The sequence below is a fragment of the Manihot esculenta genome, chromosome 4 (assembly GCF_001659605.2).
Source record: "Manihot esculenta cultivar AM560-2 chromosome 4, M.esculenta_v8, whole genome shotgun sequence".
In the NCBI taxonomy this organism is placed as follows: domain Eukaryota; kingdom Viridiplantae; phylum Streptophyta; class Magnoliopsida; order Malpighiales; family Euphorbiaceae; genus Manihot; species Manihot esculenta.
In genome coordinates this window covers 32,577,172-32,598,866 of record NC_035164.2, presented here as the reverse complement: position 1 = coordinate 32,598,866, position 21,695 = coordinate 32,577,172, and the positions used below count along the sequence as shown (strand labels likewise).

Below are 21,695 nucleotides of genomic sequence, written 5' to 3'. Positions count from 1 at the left end.
GGTAAATGGTTATAAGGCTTTATCATTGGGCTTGGTAAAGCATCTGTTCTAATCGTTGAGCTAAAAGTTATCCTGTATAGTCGGTAAAAGATCCAGCTAGTTGTATTTTTATTGATTCAACTGACTTATAAAACTTAATTTTTAATAACTTAATTATAAATTATTTTTATAAGTTAAAAAGTCAAATGTTTTATATATTAATTTATGAAAATGACTGTTCAAAAAATTTTTAATGAAAACGAATTTATTTAATATTATAAAAATTTTAAATTTTAAAATTAAAATAATTATAAATGATCAATAATTGGCTGCTACCGACGGTGTCTATAAAGCTGTCAAGCCAGCGCACTGTTAGTTGCTACGGACTTTTGTTGCAGTGATCATGATTGCAAAAGTATAGCAACTTTCGATGGGTTGCTTTGTGAGCAAAATCACTACTGAGGCGGATCGTCGCACCGGCACTAAAGGTATTCCCTTAGCTGACACTCTATACTGAATCCAAAGTGATGGAGGCTTTTGATTTATGCTGTTGTTTATTTTCCATTATTATAGAATCTCTTCTCTCTCTCTCTCTCAGTCAAACTATTTGAGGTGTTTAGATGCAGAGTCTTTTCGGTTCTAGTACTTCTTGAATTTTCTTTCCCCCCTAACCAATTGTGGCTTGTTCAGACGATGATAGATCTAAGTTACCTGCACCGCTACCTCATCAGTCAATAGATCCGATTGAATCTCGCTCCTCTTCTGATGACGATAATCAAAGTCATCCGCCTGCAACGCTCCCTCTCCGGTCACCGGCTCTTGATTTTTTTGAATATAGCCAGTTTTCCGATGAGGAAAATCGAAACCTTGCACATCCACCGCCACTTCACCAGTCACCGGTTCTAGATCCGATTGAATCTAGTTCATCTTCTGATGAGGAGGATCGAAATACAGATCCGATTGGATCTGGCTCACCAAATTCTAATAAGGAGAACGGAATTGACGCAGCAGCCTCTGAGGATACTGAAAGAAATAAGATGATGGAGTATGGTTTTAAAGAACTGGCAAAGGCAACTGATTATTTCTCCAACAATTGCCTGCTTGGGGAGGGAGGTTTTGGTCAAGTCTTCAAGGCAACCTTAGATTGTGGAGAGGTTGCCATTAAAAAACTTAAGAAAATAAATTTCGAAGATAAATTGGAGGAGGGCGAGTACCTTAGATGTGTGAGTCACCCAAATATTGTCAAAATGATTGGGCACTGCAGTGAAGGAGCCGATAGACTACTGGTTTTAGAGTTTGTTCCCAATCATAGCTTGGCAGATCATTTACATGGTGAGTACTCTCTTTCCTGCACTCCGCTATTCACGACAAAATGTTATTGAGCGTTTAAGCCGTGTTTAAGAGGCAAACAAACACTATTTTAACACATTCAATATAAATTTTTTTATAGTTACTAGTAAAAAAATAGAGTTGCAAGAAAGTTATAAAATTTTGACCCATCTATACATAGATGTATATTTACCAAGTCCACATCATACATACAATCAATCATAATCTGTCTTTCTGTGTAGATTATTCTGCATAAAATAGTAGATGTATTATATGATTTTTCGCAGTTGATACTTGCATAATTATACACTCTTGTACAACTCGCACACACCATTTCTCCAACCCCTGATTGATAGTCTAATCTCAAATCAGAATTGAAAATTTAATTTGAAATGTCAAATTTAATGTTAATTGAGTTTGTTTTATGTATTTTTAGTAGAAAAAACTAAGGTTTTGGAGTGGCCGACAAGAATGAATATTGCCATACAATCTGCAAAAGGATTGCTGTATCTACATGAGTGTGAGTAATCTCCCATCTTTCCCTGCTATGATTAGTTATTGGTGCTTCTATTATTTCTTTCTAATTTTTCAGAGATTAATTTATTTCATTAAAGTTTTTTTAATTTTTATTATATATATTTTTAGGTAGACCCAAAATTATACATCGAGATATTAAATCAGATAATATTCTTCTTGATAACGATTTTCAACCAAAGGTATGATATTCTTATTAAATCATAGTTATATGCTAAAATTTTATATTAAATTGCGGTAAAAGTTTCTATTAATTTAGGTAAATTATTGATTCAGGTTGCAGATTTTTCACTTGCATACTTTTTGCCGAATGCTAGTAATGTTAACCACATTACTAGTATATTAAGGGGAACTAATGTGTAAGATGCATATTTTTTTCTCATTAGTTAAGTGGTTGAGTGTTATTTCATGGATATTTTAGCTTTAATAATTTAAAATATAAAATAAAATGATAGTATAGATAACATCACTTTTATTTAAGGGGTTATTTAATGAAGATTTTAAAAGATATCAATTAAGTTTTTTATTACAGGTATGCTGATCCAGAATATGGTGATATCCAAAGAGTTTCAGAAAAGTCAGATGTCTATTCTTTTGGTGTTGTACTTTTAGAATTAATCACTGGAAGAAGACCTATGGAATTAATCACTGGAAGAAGACCTATGGATAAACAAGGCGATACTATTATTAATTGGGTAATAATATATATATATATATATATCTTTTTATTTAATGATATATGATTACTCATAATTTTACAAGTGAGTTTTGCAGGTGGAATGATTTTTCCAAATTTTTTTTTTCATATTCTGTCTCATTTTAAACTATTTAGTTTTTTTTTTAAATATAATTATTTAGTTAATTTCTTTTGGATTTACTTTTAATTAAACTCAAACTTTGCAATTATTCTTTTAAACAAAATGCATTATGTAGACAAAAAAATAAATATTTAAATTAGTTTATTAACTAACTTTTTTGAAAGATATATAATTAATTAAATAAATTAAACTTAATTAAATAAAAATTTTAATTATTAATTAGACGAACCTAAAAAAATAATTTATTAGCAACTAATTACATATTTCTTTTGTGGGTGTTTTTAAGGGTTATCTCAAATCCCTCAAATAATATATATTTCAGATTAAGCTGTTGTATTCAGGAGATAAACAATTCTAATTATGGGGAAAAAATATCCATTTTGATAAAAATATTAAAAGATACTTTCATATATTAATATTCAGGCAAGGTATCGCATTGGACGAGTTTTGGAGAATAGTGAATACAACGATCTAGTTGATCCCAAATTGCAACAGGCGTATGATGAGGCGGAAATGCTAAGAATGATTACTTGCGCTGCGGCTTCGGTATACAAACCTTCACGCTCTCGACCTATAATGAAACAGGTATAGCAAAGTTTGATTAAATTACTATTTTATTTTTTAGCTTTAATTATACTGATTGTATAGTTTATGGTCCTTCAATTTCATAATAATATAATCATGATAAAGTAAATTAAAATAATAACTTAATTTTAATCTAATTAAAAATGACGTAAATTAATTATTAAATTAGTTTACAAACATTTGATAGATTTACTCGAATATTCATGTGATATGTGTGAATGAACATATAGTTCTTTCATTCTGCAATTTATATTCCTAAAAATATTATAAAATAGAAAATGCAAAAAATACTAGAAATTTAATGAAAAATTATTGTACACAACTATTTCAACATACAACAGTTAGATATTAGTGGAAAAGGAGAGCAATTCCCTTCTCCTTTTTAATTTAAAATTTTTTGTCTTGTAATTTAAATTTAATATTTACTCTCATTCTCAAAAAATAAAAAAACTAAAAATAAGAAAGCAAAATAAATATATTTTGTATCTTATAAATTTTGATATTCGAACTTATCTGTTATACTTATATCCATTGAAAAATCATCTTATATTATAAAATTAATGAATAATTAGTTATGTAGTAAAATTAAATATTAATAATAATGTTGCTTGAAATACCTTCTTTATGAGCCGATAATCTATAACCTGTGAAAAAAAAATGTGAGGTACTGAAATCAGTAATTAATTTAAATAGGTGAATAAAAAGATAAATAAAATAGTAGAGAAATAGTAGTTTTAGTGTGTTAGGATGGTGTACCTTTAACTTGTTAAATTTAGATCAAACCTAATACACTTCAAAAACTAATTCAAGAGTAGGAGTGTCTAAAGTCCTTATAAGGGGTACATTATCTATATCCCAAACTGACGTAGAATTAGGAATGCCTAAAGTCCTTATAAGGGGTACATTATTCATATCCCAAACTGATGTAGAATTCAACACACCTAGACCATAGTGGAGTATGACATATTTACAAGAGACGCAATTTCAGTGGGAAACTCTGATACCATTTAAATTTGAGTTAGATCTAATCCATTCCAAAAACTAGTTCAAAGGGAGGAGTGTCTAAGGTCGCACTTCAATATAGTCCTTTTCTTAAATCTCACATCCATTTAGAATAGAGGTAATGTGCCCTTATAAGCTTATAAGGTATTGAGCATTCCTTTCCTTGAATTAGTTTTTGGGTGAGTTAGGTTTGACTTAAATTTAATATGGTATCAGAGTTTTTTACCGATATTGGATCTCATATAAGTATATCACATTTCAGTGTAGTTTTACGCGTAAGGGATGTGTTGAATTCCACATCGATTTGAAATAGAAATCCGTGTTTGTAGCTATTTTGATGATTGTAGTATAATAATTATTAAGTGTTTGAAATTGGATTACTTTTTGAGAGAAAGAAAAATTATGAGAAAAAGGGAAAGGAAAAATAAAAAGTAATTTTTCTTTTTTACTTAGAAACCTGCTATCAGAAGATATGTTTTTTCAAAAAAAAATGAAGTTGGTAATAAATCGAATTTGAATTTGCAACAACGAAACAATACTAAAAGTTTTGGTCTGCTAGTAAAAGCTACCCTATAAAAGAACAATGACAGTATTTTGGAAAAATAAAATTGATGTTGTCCTAGATAAACTCTCTTATTAGGTAGGTTAAACTTGCAAAAAGGAAAAAAAAAAAAAAAAGAATTAATGACAACGGATAGGTTGGTTACTTAAAGGCAGAAATTGGGTAAATAGAGTAATGGTAGTAACTTTTTTTTTGTCAAAAAATATCACGGTAATAATAGTTATATAAGGGCTGCACTCCAAGACTTAGTCTGGTGGAAAGTGCATCCTGTAGCCTTGAAAGGTCTAAGGTTCGACTCCCCCAACCCCCTATTTCAAAAAAAAATAGTTATATAAGGGCTATTATTTATACTAAGAGAATAGATATAGCTTTAAATCTCCCAAGTATATATAACATGACTGGAATTCTTTTCATATTGTGATCCTGATCTATGTAGTTGTTATAGTAGAGCATTAGAAGTCTAAGACTGATCTCGAAATTTAACTTATGCCTCGTATAAATGGATCATCGAATTTTTAAATATATTGAAATATCACCTTTTTTTTTAAAGCAAAATTACTGATTGTATTAATAAAATTTAATCAAATAAAGAGAGATATCATCCCAAATAGAGAGACGGTTATATCTAATAGATTCTCTAACCAAATTATGAGTAGTTAGAATAGTATGAATAGCTAGAGTAGCATTACGACGAACTCATCTAACAGAAATATCAGTTCTAGAATCTAACAAAGATTTACAATCATTCAAAATCAAACCCCTGCATAAAATAATTTGGCAAAAATGCTTCTTAAGTGCCTGTCTAAACTCCAGCGGCAAAAATGCTTCTTAAGTGCCTGTCTAAACTCCTGCATAAGATAATTTGGCAAAGATGCTCCTCTTTTCTCATCTCTTGAACATAAATCATTAAAGTCTCCCAAACAAAGCCACGAAAGCGAGCTTCTATGAGATAAACCTCGAATAAGGTTCCAAGACTGACATCGTCGTTGCGATTCTGAAAACTCATAATAACCAGTAAACCTCCATTGAACATTACTTTCCGAAACAACCGAATCAATAAAATTTGAAGAAAAACCAACCACAGAAATAGACACATGACTTTTCTACATTAACGAAAGGCCTCCTCCCAATCATTGTCTATTGACTGAGAAGCAACCATCAAAATATAAAAAATTATGAAAAAATTCCATACGAGAACTAAAAGTTTTTGTTTCCATCAAAAATAAAATATCTGGTTTGTAACTAGTAACCAAATCCTTCAATGCATTAACTGTTCAAGGATTGCTGAGTCCTCGACAATTCCAACACAAGACGATCATTGTTTTCGGCTATCTCAACCTTTAACGAGATGAGTCGCTTCACTGTTGCCTGTCAAATTAACATTCGCAGAGGTGTTGTTAGAGGCATCTTGTTGAGAGGAAGGAAAACCTGTAACAACGTTATGTTTAGTGTTTCTTGGCCTTTTTTTAGCATCATCATTTCTTCGGACTGCAATCTCCTCATCAAGCTTATCAGAACTGCCTTGGCCAATAGAATTCTTGTCCATGTCCATAATATGGTTCTCAGTCTCCTTATTTACAATGGGTTGACTTTTGCCAAATAAGGAGAATTGCCTATTATGTGCTGCCAAATTAATATTTTCAAAATTGTTAGTTGATGTTAATTCTGCTACAAATCCCGGTGGAGCAGAATTGCCGGAATCACGCAGCCACAGGCTTGTCGTTCTTTGGTTCTGACGAACAAGTGCTCTAAGAAAATCACCCCAACTAAACTTAATATCTTCTTTCTTCAACCTCAGGCGTAAGTTACAGAAAGCCTTCACATGTAGGGATGGCAACGGGTAGGGTACCCGCAAAATTGAGGATACCCAAATCCGAACCCGATTATATATAAAATTCCCGAACCCGTTCCAAATCCGTTTAGTATTTTAATTTTACTACCCGTACCCGTTCCAAATCCGTTTAACAATACCCGCATAATACCCGAACCCGACCGAATCCGATTTTTACTTCAATTCAATGACAGTGAGAAAAATTCTGCTAATTCTGCACGAGTTGGGATAACAGGAACTAGAAAGTTCCCAAATGGTGAATCAAAAATTCTAAAATTTGCCGTGCAGCCCTCTTGTTGTGCCTGTGCAACTGCAAAATTTTTTGCCTGTTGGATCCTGTAATCTACTCCATGAGTCTCGGGTGCTGCAACCTACATATTAGTGACATGAGTAATGCATAAAATTATATAAGATAGCTATGAAGCTACTGCTTCCAGTAGAAAACAAAAGAGAACATATTTAACATCAAATTACTCACTGATGTTGCATCTACGGGTTTCTTTGCTGCAGGTGAAGAGCCTGTCCTGCAATAACAGAGAGGGTTCAAAACTTCAAATCCTATCACTATTTCAAATATGGATCACAAATTCTCATTTACTGAGTCCTTGGATGAAATGTTGGTGGGATGTACTGTAGAATGATTCATTTGTCGGGGCAACTAGCCTTGGATTTTACGGCAGAGTTGGACCGGGGCTAACTTTTATATTTTAATTATTATTTTGGATATTTTGGGTATTTTTATTATTTTGCATATTAGAGTTTTATTTCTATTGTAAATAGCCTCCCTTGGCTATTAGGATTTTAGACTCCTATTAGGATTAGGATTATTTTGCATATTAGAGTTTTATTTCTATTTAGCCTCCCTTGGCTATTAGGATTTTAGACTCCTATTAGGATTAGGATTATTTTATTTCTATTATAAATAGCTCCCTTGGCTATTAGAAAGGGACTTTTCACTTTTCAATTTTTGAGGAATTTCAATAAGACTTTTAGTCTTTCAGTTTATCTTTTCTCCTATTTCGTCTTAGCCAAACGATATTGGTTAAAACTCCTGACGGAGTCTAAATAGTCCTTCTTTTCTCTTATTTCGTCTTAACCAAACGATATTGGTTAAAACTCCTGACGGAGTCTAAATAGTCCTACATCAGATTGGTATCAGAGCGAAGTTCGACCATGGCAGATAACCAAGAGGCGCGACTTGCTGCGATTGAGGCATCCTTAGCAGAATTAAAGGAGATGATCAGACAACTGATCCTACAGCAGGGAATCCACCAACCCGCCGTTGCCGCACACCCCCAACCAGTCGCCAATCCTGTGGCCGTCAATCCTATGGCCACCATTCCTATGGCCGCCAATCCTAAGGTCACCTATGTGGTGAAAAAAATCTTATGTTCAACAAAACAGGAGGATGAGACGCAAAGGAAGAAGATTTTTCAGGCAAAGTGTCGAGTAGGAGAGGCAATTTGCAGGCTAATTATAGATAGCTGCAGTTGTGAGAATCTGATAACTAAGCAATTGGTAGAAAAATTACAGTTGCCTACACAGCCTCACCCCTCACCCTACAAAGTCGGATGGATCAAGGAAGGACCGACAATTGAGGTCAACAGAATCTGCAGCGTGCCTATCTCGATCGGTAAATCTTATACTGAACCTGTTAATTGTGATGTTGTGGATATGGATTGCTGTGGAATTTTGCTAGGTCGCCCTTGGCAATTCGACGTTGATGCTTTGCATAAAGGGAAGGAGAATTCATACATGTTCATGTGGAATCAAAAGAAGATTACTATCTTGCCTTCCGGTTCTGCGAAACATTCTAAGGTGGAAGGGAAGCATACTGTTGCTGTTTCTACAGGAGTGCAGAAGCTATCAGGCGCAGTTGAGAAATCTGAAGGCACACTAGCCTTATTGATGAGAGCAAAAGGTACAATGGAGGATGCACCATCTTTACCACCGCCCGTCAAAGAGTTGTTAAAGGAGTTTCCTAAGATAGTGGAGGAGTCATCAAAGCGTCCACCCCTGCGGGATATCCAACATCAGATTGATCTCATTCCTGGATCAAAATTACCGAATCTGCCTCATTACAAGATGAGTCCAAAGGAGAGTGAAAACCTCCAAGGCCAGGTGGAATTTGCTTACAACAGTATTGCAGCAAGCAACTTGGCAAAGCAGCACGTGGATGTTTTCAAACAGGAGCGTGGTGGAGGACAGAAAAACCTTGACGCCAAGAAGATTGGTCCATTCCGGATCATTCAGAAGATCAATGACAATGCCTATGCTCTTGACCTCCCACATGAAATGAAAATTTCGGAGACGTTTAATGTGACATATCTATTTCAGTACTACCCTGCTGATGACAACTCGAGGACGAGTTCTTTACAAGTGGAAGGGAATGATACGGGGCAACTAGCCTTGGATTTTACGGCAGAGTTGGACCGGGGCTAACTTTTATATTTTAATTATTATTTTGGATATTTTGGGTATTTTTATTATTTTGCATATTAGAGTTTTATTTCTATTGTAAATAGCCTCCCTTGGCTATTAGGATTTTAGAGTCCTATTAGGATTAGGATTATTTTGCATATTAGAGTTTTATTTCTATTTAGCCTCCCTTGGCTATTAGGATTTTAGACTCCTATTAGGATTAGAATTATTTTATTTCTATTATAAATAGCCTCCCTTGGCTATTAGAAAGGGACTTTTCACTTTTCAATTTTTGAGGAATTTCAATAAGACTTTTAGTCTTTCAGTTTATCTTTTCTCCTATTTCGTCTTAGCCAAACGATATTGGTTAAAACTCCTGACGGAGTCTAAATAGTCCTTCTTTTCTCTTATTTCGTCTTAACCAAACGATATTGGTTAAAACTCCTGACGGAGTCTAAATAGTCCTACATCAGATGTACTGTAGAATGATTCATTTGTCGAGACATATCAGGAAGAAACAAAATGTTATGAAGTCTCAAACACTGAGCTACTCGAACAAAAAGGAAAGCAAATATGGACTTTGTCATTGCTGGGGTTAGAAGCTCCAAATCAAATCATAACTAATGAATTTAGACCTCCTAAGTTAAGAAAGTCTATATATTCAGATTTCATTCATCCACAAGCCCAAATCAAAGTAATTGAAAATTTTCTGAACCATAAACCAACCCTAACAAAATCTTCCATGGATGAAAAGCAATTGGTTAATCAACAGAGAATTCTTTTTTAGCTCCAGATCAAAATAATAGGAATTGGGAGAAGCATCAAATTAGTTGCAACTATTAATTTCAACGAAACGAATCATAAATCAGCCTAATTAGATGAAGATACACATAGACACATCACCAATTTCCACAACTCTATATTAAAACCCAGTTCACAGAGCATTCAAAAGCAGAGAGTATTAAAAGAAAAGAGAAATCATAAATCTGAATAACCAGGAGACATACCTGCGACGCGGTTGGTGGCTCGAGTTTCCTCCTCTTGGGTTCAGGTGCCGACTGGGCTGCCGGCAGTGAAGTGGGGGAGAGAGTCGATCGAGGGAAGCGGGGGAGAGAGGCGCCGACGGAGAGAGGGAAGTGTATGAAGTAAAATGAAAAAAGGAATTAGGGTTAGTTTTGTAAGTATAGCTAATCGGGTTCGGGTAATGGGTATCCAATCACCTAACTTCGAACCCTACCCGAAACCGAGACGGGTAAAATTTTTCAAATCCGAATCCGCCCAAATCCGTTTTGTAAAAACCTAAATCCGTCCTAATAGGATTTGGACGGATCGGGTACCCGTGAAAACCCGCCCGCTTGCCACCCCTATTCACATGACCCAGTTTCCCACATAGATAGCAAAAAATAGTCAGCTTTTCGTATTGAAACTTCACAGTAAACACAGTACCATCATCTCCAACAAACTTCTTCCGCCGTTTCAAAGGTTGCCGAATGTCCAAACAAACTTTAACTCTCATAGGGTTCGGCGACATAGCTGAAGCATTTTTCATATTATACTCTTTATAGTGGCCAACAAAATCCCCGACCAATTTATCCAACGTCTCGTTATAATAACTAGAAGGGATGTCTTTAATCAGAACCCAAAAATCAGAATGAGTTAGTGGAATATGGAGAGGATTTTCATTACCTTGTATCTCCTTCCAAACAAACAGAAATCGATTGTACAACCAAGAGCCCCATTCACTATATTTTCAAAATCAACATTATTAAAAAATCGAAACATATATCTTTTTGCCTCTAATTTCATAATAGATACCCCCTCTAAAGGATGCCATAAATCTACTAAAGAAGTCTGCATATTCTGAAAATTGATTGGATTGTATGTAAAAAATATCCCCACCGTACAGAAATCATAAGTGATGATCGAAATATCTTTGGAGCTCTTAATAGAGACAACAATATCTTCTTTTTCATCGATAGTCAATTGACGCAGATCGTCTTTCATGGGGAAGGGAAAAGAAGAAGTTAGGTTTAAGGAAAAGGAAAAGGCGAGAGCATCGAGCCACAAAGGGACCACAGAGAAAAACTTGCATCGAAAGTAATCTCTTTAGCTTGATTAGTTTATAAGCTCTAACAATTAGTTAACCAATTGTTTATTGAAATATCGCCTTTTATAACTTATACAAACTATGTAACTTTAATTTAGTATGATTAGATTAATTATCCAAATTTGAATTATCTGATGTAGCATCACAATAATATTTTAGGTAATAAGTATTAACAATATATAAATTTTAATATTACAATGACATGCAGATAATTGAAGTTCTTGAAGGAAATATGTCTCACATGAAGATAATGAAACGGAAAGACGTTGAAACTCTACAAGGTAATATATATAAAGAATATTTCTTATCTCTGTAGATAAAGTATGTGGGGTTACTAAATCTTCTGTAAATCCACTATAACTCTCTTTATATATGTATATATTTTATGTATCAATTCACCTTCACATGCAGGAAGGGCTACTACTAATCTAGAATCAGTACTTGGCGTTGAGAGGATACAAATAGCTCCACAAAAAATATTTACTTACAAAGAATTAGCAAAGGCAACTGGTGGCTTTTCTAATGCCAACCTCATTGGCGAGGGTGGTTTTGGTCAAGTTTTTAAGGGAATACTTCCAAATGGTGAAGTTGTTGCAATTAAGAAGTTTAAATCTTCGCCTAACCAGGATGAAGGTGATTTTCCGGCGGAGATTACAACGCTTAACCGCGTCTATCACAAACATCTAGTGAAGATGATTGGATTTTGCAGTGACAAAGCAAATAGATTGCTTATCTTGGAGTTTATTCCCAACGGATCTCTACGATATAATTTAAATAGTGAGTCCCTAACTTAATTAGATTTTCCTTTTTATGCATCCAAATAGAAAAGGAAAAATCATCTACAAGCAAGCTTTCAATAATTGCAGGAGAAGACAAAGTGATTATTGATTGGCCTACCAGAATGAAAATTGCCATAGGTTCTGCAAAAGGATTGGCATATTTACATGAAATCTGTGAGTATTTAGCTAACAAGCCAGATTCTTATATTTTGTTTAAGGTTTTGGCATGGTCATTGAATTTCACATTAATTTTACTATAATATCTGTATTTTTAGGTAATCCTAAGATCATACACAGAGGTGTCAAATCAAATGATATACTTCTTGATCAAAACTTTGAACCAAAGGTAAGATTTACATGGGATAAAGCTTTATACATGATACTTCAAAATTTTGCTAATTTCACTACAGATGCGTGCATGTGCCTTGATAATTTGAGCTAAAGTCATGAAATTGGAAAGGGATTTATAGAACAGATAATAAACCGCATTTGTAAGAAATTAGAAGGTGAATAGTATGCAAAATCCTCAAAGAACTGCTTGCAAGAGAGACAAAAACATTTAAATTATAAAAATAAAATTACTATTACTTTATCTTTATATTTTTTTCAAAAAATAACTCATATCAAAAAAATATTTTCTATATAAAATATTTTCTGTAAAAGATACTTTTTACAGAAAAGATTTTTTTTAAAACATAATTTATTTTCCAAACGCTTAATTTTGATAAGAATATTAATAAATTTATATATAGTGATATTAATTAAATTTTTAAAATATAATTTTTTTTATAAGAAAAAACCTGTTTTTTTTTAATTATTAATGGGTGTCAAATATAGTAAAATAAATAAACAAATATGAACCGTGAATATAATCAATCGAATTCATAAGAGCGATGAAGATTAACTAAATAAAATATAACAAAGAAGCAATTCGATTGTGCAATAAATAATTAAATTAATTAATTTAATTAAAAAATATCTAATCGTAGAAGTATTTTAGCATTATAAAATTGATCACAGGTGCAAATAATTTTATTTCAATTCCTTAGTTATTACACTAATTAATTAGTTCTTAATTAACAAATAAATCTATATCAATTTTATAAGATATGATTTTGCGAATACTATTAAAAATTAGGAAAACATACTCTAGCAAAAAAACTCATACCAGTACTGTTACTAAAATTAAAATATGTAATTCTACACTAACAAATATTGCTTGTTATAATTATCAAACTTATTTATAAGTGAAATAATCATATATTATTTAATTACTTAATTAAATAATTGAATTCAATAAATGAACAATAATTTTAAGTATATAAAAATAATATAGAAATTAAAAATATAAATAGAACATTAAGTTTAGTATGATCTCATATTTTTACAAATTAAACCTCAAAAATTCTTTATCTACATAAAAGAAATTAATTGTTTTGAGTACATGTCAAAACCAAAATAATTATATCTAGAAAACAGTGAAGCTAAATATAAAACTAAATGTTAAAGAGAAAAAGAAAAAGAAAAAAGTTCCATGCTAAAATAATTTCCTTTTTATAAAAGATTCTTCCCAACAACATATCTATCTCCTAAAATAAGAGTAAAAGACAATTTGTAAATACAAAATATTCTCCCTAAAATTTATCTGAAAAGATCCTAATTGTGACTTTCAAAACAAAATTTTTGGCTCTAGAATTCTCTCAGCTCCGGCGTAAGTCTTACATAAGGTTTTTCTAACCGCTTATTCCTTTACGTACGGCTTAAGCATGTTCATAACTAGATTTATGACTCTACTTCTGATATTTATCTAAACCTTTCAAATTTAAGTTTTTCTTTTTTTAATATATAAAATTTACTAAAATAATCAAAATAGATAAAATATCCATAAATTAATAAAATCAAATCCAATTATTAAGATAAAGAAACTTAAATCATTAAAAATATTGGCTTTCAGATTATTAAGAGAGTATTCAAATCAATTGTTGAATGTAGTAAATAACTAATAAGTATTCAAATAATTAAATTATAGTGTTTGAAAAATTTTAAAAAATAGTTGTTAATTGATAGGCAGCTAAAGCCACTTTTTATATCAACTCTATAATGAAAAAATGTTTCTCATCAATTAATTCTAACTCTTTATTTAGAATATACAGTTATATTAATTATAATCCGCTATTAATTATTGATTGTATTTTATTCCTAAAAATTGTATTTTACAACTAAACTAAGAGTAAAAGATTTCAGTTTGAAATATAAAATTATTCGCGATTGTCTTTTGATTTTTATTTACAATAGTATTAATTATCATATCAATTCTTTCTTTTCAGATTTCAGATTTCGGGCTTGCCAAGGAATTGCCAAACCCTTATACCCATGTGACCACTATGATAAAGGGAACCATGGGGTAAAATATACATACATGTATATATATATATATATATATATATATATATATATATATATATATATATATTATTGGGGTAATAAAATAATTTTCATAATTTTGAGAAAATTTATAGAATAGGTTATTTCTCACGCACGCTTTCTCCACGTGCAGTTATCTATGCCCTGAGTATTTCAGAACTAATCAGCTCTGTGACAAGTCCGATGTATATTCTTTTGGGGTGGTGCTTCTGGAGTTGATTACTGGGAAACCAGCTATTCTCAGGGAGCACAATGTTTTCATTGGATCCTTAACTTCCTGGGTACGTCTCTTTCGCTCTAGGAGAAATTTTTAGATAAGCTCGGTTCACATAACATTAGATTTTATATGATTTTTTTATGGAGAGATAGACAGAATCTAGACAAATTATATATATATACATTTATAATGATTTTTTTCTCTTACTCCATGGGTTTTTTTCTCCTTTTTAACAAAGTAACTTTATCAATAATTACAATTTAGGAAAAATTTAACGTTGTTTCATTTTCTTTTAGACATGCTTTTAATTTCTTTTTTTTTTATGAACTATTTTTTCTCCAAATAAATGCTTGTTTTAAACTTATGAATGTTAAATTCTAAATTTAATATTCAAAATTTCAATTTATAAAAAATGCAACCTAAATGAACATTGATGAAGATATGATGATTTTGTTAATGATATATTAATTAATATTTATATTTTTCAAAATTTCAGGTAGCCCCTCAATTGAGACAAGCTCTAGACACCCATAATTATAATGATATTATTGACAGTAAATTGCAGAATAATTATAAAATAACAGAGGTGATTCGAATGATTCACTGTGCAACAGCTTGTGTTTACAAACCTATAAATTATCGTCCAAAAATAAGCCAGGTATGTAGTCTTTAAGATTTTTTTTTAATTTATTACCATTAAAGTATTCTTTTCTTATATTATTTTATTTTTCTAGTAATAACTTTGATTTTTAATTTTTAGTTCTACCTATTTATTTGTTTAATTATACATTCTCTTTTGTTTAATTATACATTCTCTGCTCAACTAGAGATAAAAATTGAGCACGTAGCAAAAATAACAAAACTCTATATTCTTCGATTGATCTGTATTATTTTTGTATTTTTTAAAATATTATCTTTTTTCTTCAATCGATCCGTATCATTTTTATTTTTTTAAAATATAATTTTTTTATATTAAAATGTTAAAAGATTTTGTATATATATGATCAGTAGTTTCCCATAAGAAATATTTAATTTTCCTACAACTTATGTAAAGAAAAGGAAATTGGATGCTGTCAATTGTATATATGTGTGTTATTATTTTTGAATTAATTCCTTTTTCTTAACTTGAATATTTATTTTTTCAATTTTAGTGATTTGTTGTGAATTTGTAATCATCTTCATTGATTAACATTAGTCGTTGAAAATGTGTTTAGTGATTACTGATTATAATAAAAATATTATTTTTAAATTTATAAATACACTTTTTTTTTTAAATTTTGAGGTCCATATACTTGGATCTCATAATTAATGTTTACTTTGGACCAATGGACATAAATTACAGACAAGCTTTGGAATTAGTACAAACCTACTGAAATTAAAAACATATTTAAAAAAGTTAATAAATTATCTAAAAGCTAATTATCCTCCCCTGGGCATAGTATGGACTCTAGTAATGCTATATATTTGATGCAGATTGTTGAAGTCCTACAGGGAAATTTGGCATCTGAAAGTATATGGCTAAATAGTGACAACGCTTTCCTTCAAGATCCCTATGGCCATTACTGAAATCCTAGATCTACCTCTATCCAGTGAACTGCATCAGCCCCTGTAATTTTATGTATCCGGTTCCCTTTTTGTATATCCACATCTTCATCAAATACAATTCTCACTGTCTTAAATTTCAAAATTTTCCTTTCACAAAATCTTTACGTTAATTGAGGTGTGTATATATAAATTATAGAGAATGATTCTTATTACAACAGTCGTAATTTTAACTTAGAGTCTCTTATTCTTTAATTTTAAATCTCCATTAAATTGTAACATATTAATTTAATTAGCAAAAATGTTACGTTTTTAAAGGTAGAAATTTCCGTTTTATTTACCTGAGTTAGAGGCCGGATCTAAATGTTTTTTTTTTTTAATAAAAGTCAACTCTTCAAGCTTAGCAAGAAGAAGCTCAATTAAGTGAACGTGGACTGGCCAACCAATGTGCACAACAATCGGCCACCGAGTAAAATATGAATAGTCACCTCCCACTCTAAAGTAACATCTTCTGAGTACATACACCAATTTCAAAATAAAAAATGTCATTGTTAATTATGTCACTCCAGCATCCCCTGCAAAAACTCTTGGACAGAAGCTAAATAGAGACCTTCAAGCTACAAAACCTCCTGCCAGGCACCAAAACCAACAATATCAAATTTGAGAATGTTGGACTCCGGGACGATTTTTTACACAAATTGAAATCAAAACTGAAATGGATTTTTAAAACTTTTAGAATTGGAACTAAAATTGAAAATTTATTCTTGAAATTTTTTAAAATCAGAATCAAATTTATTACAATTACATTTAGACTTTACAAAAATAATTAAATATTTCTAATATAGAAATAATATTATTTAAACTAATAGCACATATATTACTTATATTGACTGTGACTGAATTATATAGTTATTTTATTTTATTAATAGACATTTCATATATATATATATATATATATAATAGAAGGTTAATAATAATTGTAAGTACATGTGCATTGGTTTTAATAATTTATATTTTATTACTTTAAATTCCATTAATGTGAAAATAGTGTAATTATATATTTATTTTGTGAAGGTTTTCCTTCATGTACTTGGCATGAATTTTTTCATACAGAATCATTAACCCGACTAATTCATATTTGCATTGAACAAACTCATTCAAAAATAAAATACAGCATTTCAAATTTTAAAAATACTGAATATTCAAGATTTGAATTCAATATTAATTTATCAAGAAAGATAGGATCCATATATCCATCTTACTTGTTGAAGAGTTGAGAGGAAAATTTACTAATACTCTCCTTTTCTTGCACTTTTCTAGTCTAAGTGAATAATACTATAACAAGACACCAATTATAATTTGCAGTCCTTATCTCTTCAAAAAAGACTGATATTAAATTATAGTTCAACCCATGCACAAAAATTACTTCAAAAAGTTATCAATGTTAAGAGTGTTGTCAGGATTTGCACTTGGACAAAGGTGAGAAAGTGACTTCACTACACAAAAATCTAAATGCTCCTTATCTTGAAATTGACTAGGTATTGATCTTTAGCTACCAACCTCATGCAAGACAGCCTTCACACAGGTGAGAAAGTGACTTCACTACACAAAAATCTAAATGCTCCTTATCTTGAAATTGACTAGGTATTGATCTTTAGCTAACAACCTCATGCAAGACAGCCTTCACACAGAAGCAATTGATTCATGGGTCCATAAATTCAAAAAATGGGTAATACAGGAATTATCATAATAAGCTTTTTCTCACCTACTCACTGCCTTTAGATTTGCATCTTAATCAATATAGCTAAATTTTGTCAAACCATTCAGAATTCAGAATCAAATAGGGCTACTTTTTGTTTATAGTAAAGGCAAAATTTAGATGATTATTCACAGTTCCACACATACCTAGAAATCTATTGATAACTAATGCATATATTTAAAGCCTTGCCTTCCTATCTATGATCATGAAATCCAACGTTGCTATTCGCTAGCTTCAAACAATTCCACAGTAGAGAGACAGAGCAATATAAAGAAGGGTGTGAACAAAGAAAAGCCATTGAAGCAAAAGCAGAACAAATATTGCTTTTAGACCCAATTGCTTTTGTCTCTTGGGGGCCTTCAGAGCCTTTAACTGTCTCTTTCTTGTCTGCACACATTGGAGAAGAGGCCAGACAGATTAGGGTTGTGTCTGTTATTGCAGTTAAAGACACTGAGGGATCAAACAAGCTATGGATAGAGCCAAAAGATGGAGCTTGGAGAATCCATCCGGAAGACCAAGATGTTCTTGCACAAGACTCTCCAACATCTCAAGTCCCTCTTCTTTGTAGGGTATGAAAAGCTGCCCATGCCAAGCCCTTCCCATGTGCCACCAGCAGTATAAAAAATCACAAAACAGATCAATATTACACTGACTTCTGCAATGAGTGGGAGTGTGATCTAGAAAAGGCAATGAACAGGAAGAAGAATGGTATCACATTATCAGAAAAACTGGCAAGAGAAGAAGATGGGTGTGTCAAAAGTCCCTTGAAGCTTCCTCAGAGTCCATTGAAGAAGAAAGAAGAGAGAATAGAGGAAGAGAAGAGCAAGAACAGTTCCACTTCAAGAAAAGAGTACTCAAACAAGAAGGATGAAGGAGGCTATGCACTAGCAAAAAAGAAAAGTGATATAGAACATTTGTTGGATGTAGAAGAAGCACTTCACTATTACTCTCGTCTTAAAAGGCCTGTATATCTTGACATTGTATTCACTGATATCTACAAGGAATTCTCTGTTCCATAGGGGTCTGCAGACATCAAAAGTTCAAAACAAAGACTTGGTTCAATTAGACTATAGATGGATACCCATGTTTGCAAGTTCTTCCTTTGTGCATATGCATTTGTTTCCTCTTCCTAATTGTTGCGTATCTTATTTGTTATTTTGCATAACTGATTTGCTATTCAGCTTTCTGAATTGCTATTCTTGATCCTGTCAGTTAGGTGGATGAAAGTTTTGGAAAGCAGGAATTGAAAATTTCCCTTGCCTTATGCCAGTTGCTCCTCGAGCTCCTTCATCCTCCCCATCATCCTGTCCATTTCTGCCCTCAGGAAATGGTTCTCCTCTTTCATGGCAGCATTCTCCTCGGAATGGGCATGCCTAAGTGAAGGGCTGTGCATTTAAGAATTGTTTTAAATAGAGGAGCATTTTTTCAAATCATGCAAAAATGGAGAAATATTTTCAAAAACATGCAGGATCCGAAAATATTTTCGGATTCTTCCTTCTTCGACACCATGGGTGTCGAACAAGCGTGTTCGCCAGTATGACTGGCGAACACGCTGCGTTGACACACAGGATCCGAAAATATTTTCGGATCCTGTGTGTCAACGCAGCGTGTTCGCCAGTCATACTGGCGAACACGCTTGTTCGACACCCATGGTGTCGAAGAAGGAAGAGTTCGACACCATGGGTGTCGAACTCTGTCTTGCTAAGCTCACTATGAGTGGCGAACAAGCTCGTCTGCACTGCTCCCATGGCACGCCAGCTTGGCGGAAAGAATTGTTCGCCACTTAAAGTGAAGTGGCGAACAATTGTGCTGAGCATGGAAAAGTGTTCGCCACTTATAGTGGCGAACACTTTTTTCACATGCATGCAAGATACCACAGGAATTTGTTCGCCAGCGATGCTGGCGAACAAATTCTTGTAAAAATAAAATTTTTAAAATAAATATATATTTAAAAAATTTAGAAAAATTAATAAAATTTTATACTAAATTAAAATATATTTATTGATATTAATTAAAATATATTAATATTAAATTTATTTTGTATACTTAAAATTATATATTTTTTAATCATCAATCAATTAATAACTTATTTCTAATTTTATTATAAAATTAATTTTTAATAATATTATTGTTATAATATTTAAATTTAAATTATCTAATCTATTATTTAGTAAATTTATATATTTTAAAATTAAAATATTTTATAAATTTAAATAGTGTATGAAAAAATTATTTATTATTAAAATATTATATATATATTTTTATTTTTAAAAAATTAAAATTTATTATACTGTTAAAAATAAAATTTAATATTTTTAAAATAAATATAAATTAAGAGATAATAAAATTTATATTTTTTGAAAATATTTAATATATTTTATTATTTTATTTTAAAATTATTTTAATAAAATATTTTTATTTTTTTATTTTGAAATAGTGCCGAATAGCAGATGCAGGGCCGTACCCTGCATGCACGTAGGGGCATGCATGTGGCCTGTATGCACGCAGGGGCATGCATGTGGCCTGCATGCACGCAGGGGCATGCATGTGGCCCTGCATGCATGCTGGCGAAGAGCTGATGCAGGGCTGTACCCTGCATGCATGTTCGCCACGGGAGCAAATTGCACTGCTCCTGTGGCCCGGACGAGCTTGTTCGCCACTCATAGTGGCGAACAAGCTCAGGAAGGCAGAGTTCGACACCCATGGTGTCGAACTCTCCCTTCTTCGACACCATGGGTGTCGAACAAGCGTGTTCGCCAGTATGACCGGCGAACACGCTCCGTTGACACATAATATCCGAAAATATTTTTGAATCCTGCATGTTTTTTAAAATATTTCTCTATTTTTGCATGATTTGAAAAAATGCTCTAAATAGAGTATCTTCATAAAGAGATGCAATAAATGCAGTCACAAGATTTATAAGATTTATAATTCATTTTTCATACGACAGAAAGGTGCAACAAGTCATTGAATGTCTCCTCTGCAAATAAGCATAATGTCAGTGATGAAACAATTCAGCATGCTCTAAGGGTAGAGGAGTGCTGCATATCGTACAAATTTAAGATTTATAAGAATGTGTTAGGATTGTAATCGAACTAAGCCGAGTTTTGATAAATTCATACTCGTTTAGAAAATAAATTTAAAAGGTCGAGATCGAATTCGACTCGAACTTCATTTATAAACTCGAACTTGATTCATAAAATAAATATTAAACTCGAACTCGATTCATAAATTAAATATTAAATTCAAGTTTGATTCGTAATAAGCTCGTTTATCACGTTAACGAGTGAACTCAAACTTCACTCAATAAGCTCGAATTTTAACTCATTTAGACTCGAATTTGAGTTCGAATATATTATAAACAAACTCAATATAATTTAAATTCATTTAAATTAAAAGTAAAATTTAAATTATAAGATCGTTAAGAGACTTTTAAATTAAATTTTTTTATTTAATTGAAATTTCTGAAATCCAAAACTAAATAATATAGAAGGGTTGTTCTTTTATAGATAAGTCACAGCCCTCTATATCCCTTCAACTTTCGACAAGGGATTAGTGTTGGTGACCGAACTCACGAACAAGTTCATGAGTTTATTCATAAACTTAAAAACGAGCCGAGCTCACGAGTCTAAACGAGCCGAATACTGTTAAACTCAAACTCGGACTCATTTGTTAAATGAGTTTAAAAAGTGAGTTCGAACTCGACTCGTTTAGAAAATAAACCGAGTTCGATCAAGCTTTTATCGAGTCGAGTCTTGAATAACTCATGAACAGTTTGGTTCGTATATAACCCTAGTGCTAATCCA

At 31.8% G+C, this 21,695-nt stretch overlaps 1 protein-coding gene and 1 long non-coding RNA gene across 4 annotated transcripts; one reads left to right on the top strand and one right to left on the bottom strand.

Annotated features, from left to right (window-relative positions):
- The first annotated feature begins 236 nt into the window (after positions 1 to 236).
- Positions 237 to 16,291, top strand: LOC110613429 (proline-rich receptor-like protein kinase PERK5). 3 transcript variants are annotated; one of them, XM_021754543.2, is made up of 15 exons: positions 237 to 467; positions 670 to 1,311; positions 1,748 to 1,828; positions 1,954 to 2,024; positions 2,119 to 2,201; positions 2,375 to 2,537; positions 3,084 to 3,245; positions 11,377 to 11,449; positions 11,580 to 11,945; positions 12,035 to 12,121; positions 12,223 to 12,293; positions 14,275 to 14,351; positions 14,505 to 14,652; positions 15,085 to 15,246; positions 16,062 to 16,291. In XM_021754543.2, exons 1-15 carry the CDS (start codon positions 410 to 412, stop codon positions 16,152 to 16,154), a joined length of 2,337 nt encoding a protein of 778 aa, XP_021610235.1. In that variant the 5' UTR covers positions 237 to 409; the 3' UTR covers positions 16,155 to 16,291. The 3 variants fall into 3 exon arrangements, 2 of the variants coding, with proteins under 2 accessions (XP_021610235.1, XP_021610234.2); XM_021754542.2 differs by having other exon boundaries at positions 239 to 467; positions 1,745 to 1,828; XR_002487619.2 differs by lacking the exon at positions 12,223 to 12,293 and having other exon boundaries at positions 239 to 467; positions 1,745 to 1,828.
- On the bottom strand, positions 6,967 to 10,384 carry LOC110613432. The gene is made up of 3 exons (XR_002487620.2): positions 10,069 to 10,384; positions 7,119 to 7,164; positions 6,967 to 7,011 (listed from the first exon to the last, which is right to left on the bottom strand). It is a non-coding gene; the product is annotated as an uncharacterized LOC110613432 (long non-coding RNA).
- Positions 16,292 to 21,695: the final 5,404 nt, after the last annotated feature.